Source organism: Rana temporaria, chromosome 13 (assembly GCF_905171775.1).
Source record: "Rana temporaria chromosome 13, aRanTem1.1, whole genome shotgun sequence".
Lineage (NCBI taxonomy): Eukaryota > Metazoa > Chordata > Amphibia > Anura > Ranidae > Rana > Rana temporaria.
In genome coordinates, this window is record NC_053501.1 from 120277439 (window position 1) to 120290468 (window position 13030).

At 52.6% G+C, this 13030-nt stretch overlaps 1 protein-coding gene and 1 long non-coding RNA gene across 2 annotated transcripts in view; one reads left to right on the plus strand and one right to left on the minus strand.

Moving 5' to 3' along the window:
• The first annotated feature begins 5097 nt into the window (after positions 1-5097).
• On the plus strand, positions 5098-9930 carry LOC120920627. The gene is made up of 2 exons (XR_005744749.1): positions 5098-5223; positions 5454-9930. It is a non-coding gene; the product is annotated as an uncharacterized LOC120920627 (long non-coding RNA).
• Positions 9931-12473: 2543 nt separating this feature from the next.
• Positions 12474-13030, minus strand: part of LOC120920612 (unconventional myosin-Ie-like) — a 39200-nt gene continuing 38643 nt past the window's right edge. The window contains exon 28 of the mRNA XM_040332789.1: positions 12474-12814. Within this exon, the coding sequence (XP_040188723.1) occupies positions 12738-12814 (77 nt within the window). The 3' untranslated portion in view covers positions 12474-12737. The remainder of the gene's footprint in view (positions 12815-13030) is intronic.

Consider the following 13030-nt stretch of genomic DNA (forward strand, 5'->3'; position numbering starts at 1 on the left):
AGGCCTTTGGTTGCCGGCGGGCCGGGCTGGGGACACTGAATACTAAAAGGGAGGCCATTGGAGAGCTGCACACCACAGCGCCACCTCTGGTCCGGGAGGGTCACTACATCCAGCTCTTCTTCCCGATTGGACCTCCTAGATTCTCATTTCAGACTTTTATCGGTTGGGGGGGAGGGGGGAAATTCGGGGCCCCGGAGACGGGAACTGAGATTTTTTTTTAATGTTTTTTTACTAATAATATAATGATGTAGGTGATTGTCAGAGGAGTCCTCGGGGGCCACCAATCAGTGCGTGTTGTGGCCCCCGACCGGTGATCGAGGAACTCTGGCTGATGCTGGAAGTGTTTCATGATGTCTGAGGGTGGCTGAAAGACAGTTGGGGCTCCAGGGGGGCGGGGTGAGTTCTAAGGGGGCGGGATGAGTTCTAAGGGGGCGGGGTGAGTTCCGGGGGGGACGGCTCGCTGTGTATTCTCTGTAATAAAATGGCAAAGTTCCTACAGTGTGTATCTGACCTGTGTCTATCTCCTAATACACCTACCTGTCCCGCCTCCGTCTCCTGATACTCCTGTCCCGCCTCCGTCTCCCGATACTCCTGTCCCGCCTCCGTCTCCCGATACACCTGTCCCGCCTCCGTCTCCCGATACACCTGTCCCGCCTCCGTCTCCCGATACACCTGTCCCTCCTCCGTCTCCCGATACACCTGTCCCGCCTCCGTCTCCCGATACTCCTGTCCCTCCTCCCTCTCCCGATACACCTGTCCCGCCTCCGTCTCCCGATACTCCTGTCCCTCCTCCCTCTCCCGATACACCTGTCCCGCCTCCGTCTCCCGATACTCCTGTCCCTCCTCCGTCTCCCGATACTCCTGTCCCTCCTCCGTCTCCCGATACTCCTGTCCCTCCTCCGTCTCCCGATACTCCTGTCCCTCCGCCGTCTCCCGATACTCCTGTCCCTCCTCCGTCTCCCGATACTCCTGTTCCTCCTCCGTCTCCCGATACACCTGTCCCTCCTCCCTCTCCCGATACACCTGTCCCGCCTTCGTCTCCCGATACTCCTGTCCCTCCTCCGTCTCCCGATACTCCTGTCCCTCCTCCGTCTCCCGATACTCCTGTCCCTCCGCCGTCTCCCGATACTCCTGTCCCTCCTCCGTCTCCCGATACTCCTGTTCCTCCTCCGTCTCCCGATACTCCTGTCCCTCCTCCCTCTCCCGATACACCTGTCCCTTCTCCCTCTCCCGATACACCTGTCCCTCCTCCCTCTCCTGATACACCTGTCCCTCCTCCGTCTCCTGATACTCCTGTCCCTCCTCCGTCTCCCGATACTCCTGTGCCTCCTCCGTCTCCCGATACTCCTGTCCCTCCTCCGTCTCCCGATACTCCTGTGCCTCCTCCGTCTCCCGATACTCCTGTCCCTCCTCCGTCTCCCGATACTCCTGTTCCTCCTCCGTCTCCCGATACACCTGTCCCTCCTCCCTATCCCGATACACCTGTCCCTTCTCCCTCTCCTGATACAACTGTCACTCCTCCCTCTCCCGATACTCCTGTCCCTCCTCCGTCTCCCGATACTACTGTCCCTCCTCCGTCTCCCGATACACCTGTCCCTCCTCCGTCTCCCGATACTCCTGTCCCTCCTCCGTCTCCCGATACTACTGTCCCTCCTCCGTCTCTCGATACACCTGTCCCTCCTTTGTCTCCCGATACTCCTGTGCCTCCTCCGTCTCCCGATACACCTGTCCCTCCTCCGTCTCCCGATACACCTGTCCCTCCTCCGTCTCCCAATACACCTGTCCCTCCTCCGTCTCCCGATACTCCTGTCCCTTCTCCCTCTCCTGATACACCTGTCCCTCCTCCCTCTCCCGATACTCCTGTCCCTCCTCCGTCTCCCGATACTCCTGTCCCTCCTCCGTCTCCCGATACTCCTGTGCCTCCTCCGTCTCCCGATACATCTGTCCCTCCTCCGTCTCCCGATACACCTGTCCCTCCTCCGTCTCCCGATACATCTGTCCCTCCTCCGTCTCCCGATACACCTGTCCCTCCTCCGTCTTCCGATACACCTGTCCCTCCTCCGTCTCCCGATACACCTGTCCCGCCTTCTGTCTCCCGATACACCTGTCCTGTCTCCCGATACACCTGTCGCGCCGCCGTCTCCCGATACACCTGTCCCTCCTCCGTCTCCCGACACACCTGTCCCGCCTCCGTCTCCCGATACACCTGTCCCTCCTCCGTCTCCCGATACACCTGTCCCTCCTCCGTCTTCCGATACACCTGTCCCGCCTCCGTCTCCCGATACACCTGTCCCTCCTCCGTCTCCCGATACACCTGTCCCTCCTCCGTCTCCCGATACACCTGTCCCTCCTCCGTCTTCCGATACTTCTGTCCTGCCTCCGTCTCCCGATACACCTGTCCCTCCTCCGTCTCCCGATACACCTGTCCCTCCTCCGTCTCCCGATACTTCTGTCCTGCCTCCGTCTCCCGATACACCTGTCCCTCCTCCGTCTCCCGATACACCTGTCCCTCCTCCGTCTCCCGATACACCTGTCCCTCCTCCGTCTCCCGATACACCTGTCCCTCCTCCGTCTTCCGATACACCTGTCCCTCCTCCGTCTCCCGATACTCCTGTCCCTCCTCCGTCTCCCGATACACCTGTCCCGCCTCCGTCTCCCGATACTCCTGTCCCGCCTCCGTCTCCCGATACACCTGTCCCTCCTCCGTCTCCCGATACTTCTGTCCTGCCTCTATCTTCTGCTGGAGTTGTGCATTAAAAGGATAAGTGCTCTTTTCTTTTTGCTCCTCCCCCTGATCCAGTGTAGCCCCTCCCCCTCCACAGATGTGACAGCCGTGGCCTCTAGGGGTTTTGTTTACATCCACCTCCCTAATACTCCCCCCTCCTGGCCGTTCCTGCACCTCACACCCCCTCTATATTTCTCTGAGTCCAGAGATCAAGGGAGACCTTACTATAGAAGTCTATGGGATTGTAATGCACAGGCACCACCAGGAGGGGGAGCCGGATGTAAACAAACCCCAGATTCTGTTGGATGAGCCAAGTGCTCATCAGTGGAGGGGGGGTGGGGGGTTGTTTTAGGACAGGGGAAGCTGAGCAAATAGAATAAATGCATTGTGAGTTAAAGAGCACCTGTCCTTTCAGTATACCTCCCCTCCCCCCCCCCCCTGGGGCAGAATGTCCAAGATGATCACCAAATGCGTTTCTTTCATTTCCATTATGAGATCTCGCAGATCAATCATGAAACAAGCGAGAGGAAATTATAAAATATTCCTGATTAGTGGTGCGACCCCCCCTCAGTCCTCTGATATCATGTATTGGCCCCTCCCCTTTACCAGCAATGGCGGCTTTCAGTCTTTGACCAGAGACTATCTATCATGAGCGCCACGCTTTATATCTCCCCAGTGAGGTCGGGAGATACGACAGAACCTGCCGCCGCTGAAGGGTCCACCTGGCTCTATGGTTCGGGAAGCCCAAGCATGTATCGTGTACATTCCAGTCTGTGGAATGCAAATTTCCCACCAATATTGTCTGCATTCATCTTTCCATCCATTCCTCAAGCGATGGTAAATTAAACAGTAAGGAACCCACCACCATGCTTCACGGTTGGGATGGTGTGCTTCTCAATAGGTCTTGTTGTCTTCCCTTTAAACAGTGTTAATTGTTCTGGCCACCAATTTTGGTCTCGACATTCCAACTGATTTTTGTTTCAGATTTTTTTCGAGGCCTCTCTGGGCTCGGTTTGGGTGTAAGCGGCTGGTTTTGTGGTGTTTTATACACACACGGCTCATTTTTCTGGTTTCTGTCGGGATGTGAAATATTTACGAACACCTCTGAATTGCCCGTCTTGCAGCCATCTCCAGCGGTCTCAGATCCCGGCGTTGGCCTCCGTGTGTTTGATCGTGGAAAGGGGTGGACTGGCAGTGATGGCGGAGCTCCCCCCTGTGGTTGCCTGTATTTCTAAATGTGTGAATAGTTTGGAGCTTGGGGAAGGTGGAGATGGACACGGAGACTCATACACACGATCGGACTTCCATCAGGCTTTTCCGTGGGTTTTGGTCCGAAGGGGCGTTGGCCATGATCTTGGTATTCATACACACGGCAGGAATTTTTTAGCCAACTTTCACCAAATCATGTGGTTTTTCAGCTCTTTACCGCCACTTTGTGGGCAACTTCTGCTATTGTTGTCTGATGTTTAGCATTGGTTCTGAGCATGCGTGTTTGGACTTGTGTACGCACGATGGGATGATCCTCCATCGGACGTTTGCTGTCGGAAAGTTTACATAGCAAACATTTGTCCGTTGAAAAACCGACAACAAATTGTCCGATGGAGCGTACAGACGGTCGGATTGCCCGATAAAACGCCTCCATCGGACCGGTGTCGAAAAGTCAGATCATGTGTATGGGCCTTTAAGAGTGCCGATGAAGTCTCCTCGTACGTTGGAGAAGATGCCAAGGGCCCAGATTCAGGTACATTTGCGCTTTATTTGCGGAGGCACAGGGCAACGATTTTGCCCTGCGCCCCCCCCCCGCAAATATTTTGCGATGCCCTCGATTCACGGAGCAGTAGCTCCGTAAATTGCGAGGGCGCGCCGGCAAAATTGCCCGGCGTAAGCGCGCGCAATGTAAATGATCCCGCCGGGGGCGGGAATCATTTAAATTAGGCGCGCTCCCGCGGGAAACTTTCCCGACGTGCATTGCGGCAAATGACGTAATTTGCAAGGACGTTATTTGCTTCAAAGTGAACGTGAATGGCGTCCAGCGCCATTCACGATTCACTTATGCAAACGACGTAGATTTTAAATCTCGCGACGTGGGAACGTGGGTATCCTATAGCATTGGCTGCGCCTGCTATTAGGATGTGTAACCTTACGCGAAACCCGACGTACGCAAACTACGTAATTTGCGTACGCAGGGCTCGCGCAACGTTGTGAATCGGTGTTAGTATGCAATTTGCATACTATACACAGATCACAATGGTAGCGGCCAACGCAAGAATGCAGCCTAAAATCTGCGTGGCATAAGAGCCTTATGCCACGCAGATTTTAGGCTGCAGTCGGCGTAGCGATGTTCCTGAATCAGGAGCATTCGGTACGCCGGAGCAAGTAAGCAATTGCGCTGTGTAACCTATGGTTATACAGGCGCAATTGCTTCTTGAATCTGGCCCAAGGTTTATAGGTCGGAGCAATCATTGGTTGTATGTTCTCTGGCCTTTACTAAATGGGAGGTCCAGCGCCCCTGTGTGGGAAAAGGGTGGATTGGCAGTGATCGTTGAATGGCGGGGCTCCCCCTGTGGTCAGTTGTCTGTATTTCTACATTTGTGAATAGTTTCGAGCTTGGGGAAGAGATGGACACTAAGAAAAACACAGAGTGCCGATGACGTCTCCTCGTACGTTGGAGGAGATTCCAGGGTTTATATCATTGGTTGTATGTTCTCTGGCCTTTAATAAATAGGAGGTCCAGCGCCCCTGTGTGGGAAAAGGGTGGATTGGCAGTGATCTTTGAATGGCGGGGCTCCCCCTGTGGTCAGTTGCCTGTATTTCTACAATTCTGAATAGTTTCGAGCTTGGGGAAGAGATGGACGCTGTGTTTTTCTTAGAGTGCCGATGATGTCTCCTTGTATGTTTGAGGCGATGCCAGGGTTTATAGGTCGTATGTTTACTGGCCTTTGTTAAATAGGAGGTCCAGCGCCCCTGTGTGTTGGAGGAGGAGATGGCTCAGAGGCCAATGGGGGCCTTGAGTTTGATTCTGAACGTATTCCTCCTATTTTCGGTTTAGGTTGAATTCTGAAAATGAGAAACTCCTGAAGTATGATGGACGAGCACATTGGTGTGTTGGAGGAGGAGATGGCTCAGAGGTCACTGGGTGGGGCCTTGAGTTCAATTCTGACCTTATTCCTCCTATTTTTTGTTTTGGTTGAATCCTGAAATGAGAAGTATGATGGACGAGCACATTGGTGTGTGAGAGGAGGTGATGGCTCAGAGGTAAGTTCTCTGGCTTCAGACCCTGGAGCTGTGAGATCGAATCCCAGAGCCAACATCTCCTAGTGACCCTGCATGGGTTGCCACACCCCCTCAGGGGGGTGGTCACTGGTTCACCCACCATGGGATCCTACGTGTGTATGGGATCTCAGTACTGATCCTAAGTGTGCATGGGATCTCAGTACTGAGAGCACCTCTTCACCCGACAAACACAGGAACACCTCAGATACCCAATGGGGTTGAGCCGAGATCACCCCCAAATCACAAACCCAGGAACACCTCCGATACCCAATGGGGGCAAGTGGGAGTAAAAAAGAAAAAACTAATTTTTTTTTGGCACTGTGGTCACCTGAAGGCTTTCCACCTTCTGTGGGGGGTGTATACTGGTTACCAGAGCGCCCATGGTTGGAGCCACCTGAAGGTTTTTGCCCTTTCAACCTTCTTGGGCAGGAGCCTGGTCCACAGCTGGAGTCACCTGAGGGTCTTTACCCTCCATCCAACCCAGAGGGCGCTTGGTGACTTTTACCCTGGGGCCCAGGACACCAGAGGTGAGGTGAGGTGACCTGTCCAGAGTCACCAGGAGATTGCTCAGGGATTCGAACTCTCAGCCCTTATCGTACCACCAGCCCTCGTTGTTGTCTACGAGTCCTCTGAGCCATCTCCTCCTCACACAGAACAATGTGCTCGTCCTCCTATTTCTCCAGAACTGGGACTGGTAGAATTTTTTATAAGGTGGTAAAGAAATGATTCGAACCCACAGACCTGGCTCTCCAGCCGGAGCACTTACCACACAGCCAACAGCCTCTTGTGTAGTGTTGGGTGTGTTTTCTCCAGGGCAAGGACTCGTGAAATTATAGAGTTAAAGAAATGGTTGAAGGCCACCATACCTTCTCAGTATCTAGAGCATTTACCTTACAGAGTATGGTGTGTTCATCCTCCTCCACCTCCTTTTTCTGCAGGACAAGGACTGGTGGGATTATTAGAACATGGTAAAGGAAAGGTTTGAACCCACAGCTCCTTCTCTCCAATCTCGAAAAGTTACCTCTACACCATCTCCTCCACCAACGTAGGCTTCCTTAGTTCTGAATGTTGTTCTCTACATTGCTCGGTGTAAAACAGCAATAAGGGGGATCGAACCCATGACTAGAAATCACCAGCCACCTCCATTACCTGCTGAGCCACCTCTGCCATGAGCGTCCGGCGCTTAAAAAAAAAAAACTAAATCCCTTTAAGACGACGAGGTCATTGTTGAGAGGTATAGCGCGGTCATACCCCGAAGGGTCCGACGTTTAGGGCAGTAATCTTCTTCTTTGTAATTTAGTGCTGATCTTCATCAGGAACAAAATAATTCACAGACGTATCCCTCGCCATATATTTGATGGGAATGTATTTGGTAATGTGGTCAGGAAGTCGGCGTGTGATTGGTGGATGATGGGTGACGTAGGAGAGGTGTGTGGGGAGAGCTTCAGGTCTGTGGAGAACCATCTCTCAGTATGGAGATGAGTTGTGATTGGAGGAGATGGCGCCCCTGGGTGTCGGGACGGGTGATGTGTTGTACGCTCATGGGACTCTTATTATAAAATATAATCGCCTTTCTCAGGGCTGGCTCGTTCTTGGGTTCAGGGGGCTCGTTCTTGGGTTCAGGGCGGTTCGTTCTTGGGTTCAGGGCGGTTCGTTCTTGGGTTCAGGGCGGTTCCGGGCGGTTCGTTCTTGGGTTCAGGGCGGCTCGTTCTCGGGTTCAGGGCGGCTCGTTCTTAGGTTCTGGGCGGTTCGTTCTTGGGTTCAGGGCAGCTCGTTCTTGGGTTCAGGGCGGCTCGTTCTTGGGTTCTCTTCCCTTTATAGGGAAGGATAAGGTTTCCACGTCTCGCATATCAGGAAAGGTTTGTGCCGGGTTCTCAGGTGCTGAGATCTCCTTCTGGAGTCCGAGATCCGGGTGTAATAAAGATGGCGTAACGTGGGATTGAACTCAGGGCTCCAAAATCATCTACCCCCGAGCACTTACCAGTGAGCCACCAGAAACACTCAGCACCAACCACCGTCAGTCTTCTATATCAGAATACAACCCTGAAACTTGACCAAAACCGGGGCTATTCATAAAAGAGAAGGGTCTCCCTCAATGCCTCCTCCCCAGCCGCAGCCCTTAGTTTAATTTTGCCTTCACTTAGGTGCCAAGGTTAAAAACTATTATGTAGGCACTGAATGGAGGAGGGGTAAGGAGGTATGTGTTGGGGGGGATCACAGATTTACTTTAAGACCCCCATTACATTTTTGCATTGCAATACTGTTCGCTGTATCAAGGAAACCCATTGAAATGATTGGGCTGCCTACTTACCCCAACGTCCCAGTTAGGACCTATATTTTTTTTTTGGAGCACGTCGCCTCGAAAGGAATTGCACCACAACGCACATATTGTGTTTGGCAGCATGTTCTTGGAAATGAAAATTGGCCCTTGACGAGGATGCATCTCCTTTGGGGCCCATTCACAATTGTGCGTTATGGTAACATGTATATACTCAGTGTGTTTGGTGTGAATGGGCCCTTAGATGCCCCAACAAATGTACTGAAAAGGCCTTCACATTATGTACTGTAAAGGACTTTACATTACTAGAATATAGAAGTTCTGCTTCTGGTGTAGCACCTCCTTTGAGGTTCCAGTCAGGCCCAGACCGACATTTCTGGGAAAGGAGAGAAGAGGAATTGTGAGTTGTTAGGAACACTTGGGGTCTACAGTCTTCTCTCACCGTTTCCCATCCAGCAGACAGTATGGTCTGAGCTGGTGCTGCTCTTGTCACAGGAGGCTTTCCTAATCACAGGCCACACCCCTGAGGATCAGAGATGAGATTTTAGGATGTCGTATGGTGCTTTAGTATTTCCAGCGGACACTAAAAGTGAGCTAGTGCTGCTCAGGTCCCAGGAGGCTTTGCTGGTCACAGGCTATGCCCCCGAGGATCAGAGATCAGTTTCACGGTGCTTTTGTCATTAAACGGTTGGTCTATAAGTGCCATACAAAGTTAGAAATATGTACCTGGACTATATGGTAACACTGTAGGCCCTTGTAAAGAGAAGCTGCCAGGAGGGCCATTATCTGTCTCACTTGGGGCCCTATCCAGAACTGGAACTGTGAGAATGGGGGATTGTTGCAGGGGAAGGGGCCTCTCTGAAACACCCCACACATTGAGCACCCATCCCAGAACTAGTGCCACCTCTGAATTTAAGGGCTGTGCTTGTCTGTGACAGGTCCACTTTAAAGCCTAGTATTTTCATTGTTTTTGTATAGACACAGTATATGATGTGTACACCGCTCCCCCTTCTTCAGCTACAGGAATCATTGTTACATTGTCATTGGCTATAATAAATACTCGAGAGCAGCCATTCTCAACCAACCCTAGGGTTCCTCCAGAGGTCGATAAGGGCTTCTTGAGCTGTGGCTTACTGACCTCCCATGTGATGGTGCCGGCTTGGCTCAAGGTCCAACACTGCCTGACAGAGCGCCATCTCTGTCAAGGGACCATTCTTCCCACTGTCCACCACCAAAGGAAGGGGCAATTCCCCAAATACCACCAATAGACTACTTTTAGCAAGGGTTCTTTGGGAGTAAAAAGGTTGAGAAGGGCTACTCTAGAGCCCATATAATGTAAGAAGACGTAAAGGCGGAGTTATACTTAATAGGGTTCAGATGTAGGGTGGAGCAGTGCATGATAGGTAGATGTAGGCGGACTCTATAGATGTGCCCTTGGCAGTCCTACAATCATGTGTCCCCGCTCGGTCCGGCGCAGGGTGATGGTGTCACCCTCTAGTAGGGGACTACGGGGTGTGAGTCTTCTCTCTCTCTCTGTCGGTTTCTGATTGTAAATGTGGTTTGAAATTTCTGATTTTACTACATAGACATTTTTTTATATGAAGCTCAACCAATCACCTGTGTACAGAAAATAAAAATGTCTGCTTAACACAAACCTGGTGTCCTGTGATGTCACTGCGCCGCCACCCACCAGGGTCACAGTTCTCCGCTTCATGCCGCTTCATCATTGATTCGAGTCTCATGGAAGTTCTCTGAGGACCAGGAAATACCCAACCAATCCACACCTTGGACCACCTTTATTTGCCCAGGGGTATACACCAAGCTCATTCAAAGTCAGTGTGGGGGTCCTTTGTGTACCATGGCATTGCCAGCACCGTTTCCTCCACAGCAAAACTACACCCCACCTCTGAGCTACCCAGAGGGCAGAAAGTCCTTGGACAGCAGCACTGGTTCCTCCAGAGCAGAACACTACTCGACGCTCCAACCCCTGAGCTACCCAGAGGGCAGTAATTCTCTGAAGACCCCAGCACTGTTCCCTTCACACCCCAATCCTGAGCTACCCAGAGGGTATTAATTTCTCTGAGACCGCAGCACTGGTTTCTCCACAGCAGGACTCTACCCCTGAGCTACCCAAAGGGCTGTTATTCTTCGGAGACAGCAGCACTGGTTGCTTCAGAGTAGGTCTCCACCCCACACAGCAACCCTGAGGGGAGTAAATCCTCTGAGACGGCAGCACTGGTTCCTCCACAGCAGGACTACGCCCCACACCCCACCCCTGAGCTACCCAGAGGGCAGCAATTCTTTGGAGACTGCGGCACTGGTTACTCCAGAGCAGGTCTCCACCACATAATCCAACTCCTGAGCTACCCTGAGGGCAGCAATTCCTCTGAGACGGCAGCACTGGTTCCTCCACAGCAGGTCTCCACACCACCCCTGAGGGCAGTAATTCCTCTGAGATAGCAGGATTTCTCCCCACACCCCATCCAGAGAGCAGTAATTCCTCATAGACAGTAGCACTGGTTTCTCCACAGCAGGACTCCGTTCTATACCCCCTCCCCATAGCTACCTAGAGGGAATTATTTTTTGGAGACCACTGCACTGGTTCCTCCACAGCAGGACTCCTCCCCACACACCACCCCTGAGTTACCCAGAGAGCAGTAATTCCTCGGAGACAGCAGCACTGGTTCCTCCACAGCAGGACTCCACCCTGAGCTACCCAGAGGGCAGTAATTCATTGGAAACAGCAGCACTGGTTCCTCCACAGCAGGACTCTGCCCTACACCCCACCCCTGAGCTACCCAGAGAGCAGCAAGTCCTCAGAGATGGCAGCACTGGTTTCTCCACAGCAGGACTCCATCCTATTCCCCTCCCCAAAGCTACCCAGAGGGCAGTAATTTTTTGGAGATCACTGCACTGGTTCCCCTACAGCAGGACTCCTCCCCACACCCCACCCCTGAGCTACCCAGAGAGCAGTAAGTCCTCAGAGATGGCAGCACTGGTTTCTCCATAGCAGGACTCCATCCTATACCCCTCCCCATAGCCATTTAGAGGGCAGTAATTTTTGGAGACCACTGCACTGGTTCTTCCACAGCAGGACTCCACCCTACCCCTGAGCTACCCAGAGTGTAGTAATTCCTCAGGGACCGCAACACTGGTTCCTCCACAACAGGACTCCCCACCCCAGAGGGCAGTAATTCCCCAGAGACAGCAGCACTGGTTCTTCCACAGCAGGACTCCGTCCCATACTCCTCCCCTGAGCTACCCAGAGGGCAGTCATTTTTTGGAGACCACTGCACTGGTTCCTTCACAGCAGGACGCCACCCCACCCCTGAGCTACCCAGAGAGCAATAAGACTGTGGATTCCGCCGAGGATCATCACAATATTGTTCTATAAATAGATGCAGCGTTCACCCCAGCACAATAAATATAAAAACTGTAAAAAGCAGTAATAAAATATGACTAAATTAAGTTCGGTATGTACAGTGTGGGATGGCGTCTGCAGTAATTTTTTGGAGACCACTGCACTGTTTCCTCCACAACAGGACTCCACCCCACCCCTGAGCTACCCAGAGGTCAGTAATTCCTTAGAGAATGCAGCACTGGTTCCTCCATAGCAGGACTCCACCCCATCCCTGAGCTACCCAGAGGGTAGTAATTTTCAGAGACTGCATCACTGGTTCCTCCACAGCAGGACCCCACCTCTGAACTACCCAGAGGGCAGCAATTCCTTGGAAACCACAGCACTGGTTCATCCACAGCAGGACCCCACATCCCACCCATGAGCTACCCAGAGTAGTAATTCCTCAGGGAACGCAATACTGGTTCCTCCACACCCCAGCCCTGAACTACCCAGAGGGCACTAATTCCTCGGAGACCGCAGCACTGGTTCCTCCAGAGCAGGACATAACCCCACACTCCAACCCAAAGGGCAGTAATCCCTCAGACAGCAGCACTGGTTCCTCCACAGCAGGACTCCACCCCACACCCTTCCCCTTCCCTCAGCTACCTAGAGAGAAGTAATTCCTCAGAGAGGGCAGCACTGGTTTCTCCACAGCAGGACTCCATCCTACACCCCTGAGCTACCCAGAGGGCAGATTTTTTTTGGAGACCACTGCACTGGTTCCTCCACAGCAGGACTCCATCCCACACCCCACCCCTGAGATACCCAGAGAGCAATAATTCCTCAGAGACTATGGATTCCGCTGAGGGACGTCACTTTATTGTTCTATAAATAGATGCAGCGTTCACCCCAGCACAAAATATAAAAACTGTAAAAAGCAGTAATAAAAGACGACTTGTGTTCGGTATGTACAGTGCGGGAAGGCATCCGTCGAGCTTCGTTCTCACAGTGGAGTTGCCAATTCCGCTTACACAGCAGAGATTCTTCTATGAAGCTGAGGTTCTCCACCCTCCTCTGTGTCAGACGACATTCGGGGTCTTGGTTTCGGCAGTTCTCGAGCATCAGATCTTCTCTACGTAATTCCCGGGGAACAGGCCTTCTCGCCCACGAAGCCGGCCCTGCCACCATCCAGAGTGATCTGCAGGGGGAGAAAACAGGAGGTTAAATGCTTGAGGTTCCCTCAGGGGGGGGGGGGGGGGAGCCTAATCTCACAGGTAAACCTCAGTTATGCCAAGAACCAAAGCTTCAAAAGCCCCCATTGTCCCCCAATAAATGGGAGGGGTTATGCAAACATCAACACGCCTTGATAGGTGGTCGTCAGCGTTAAAGAGTGGGTGTTCCTAGGCAAGCTGTA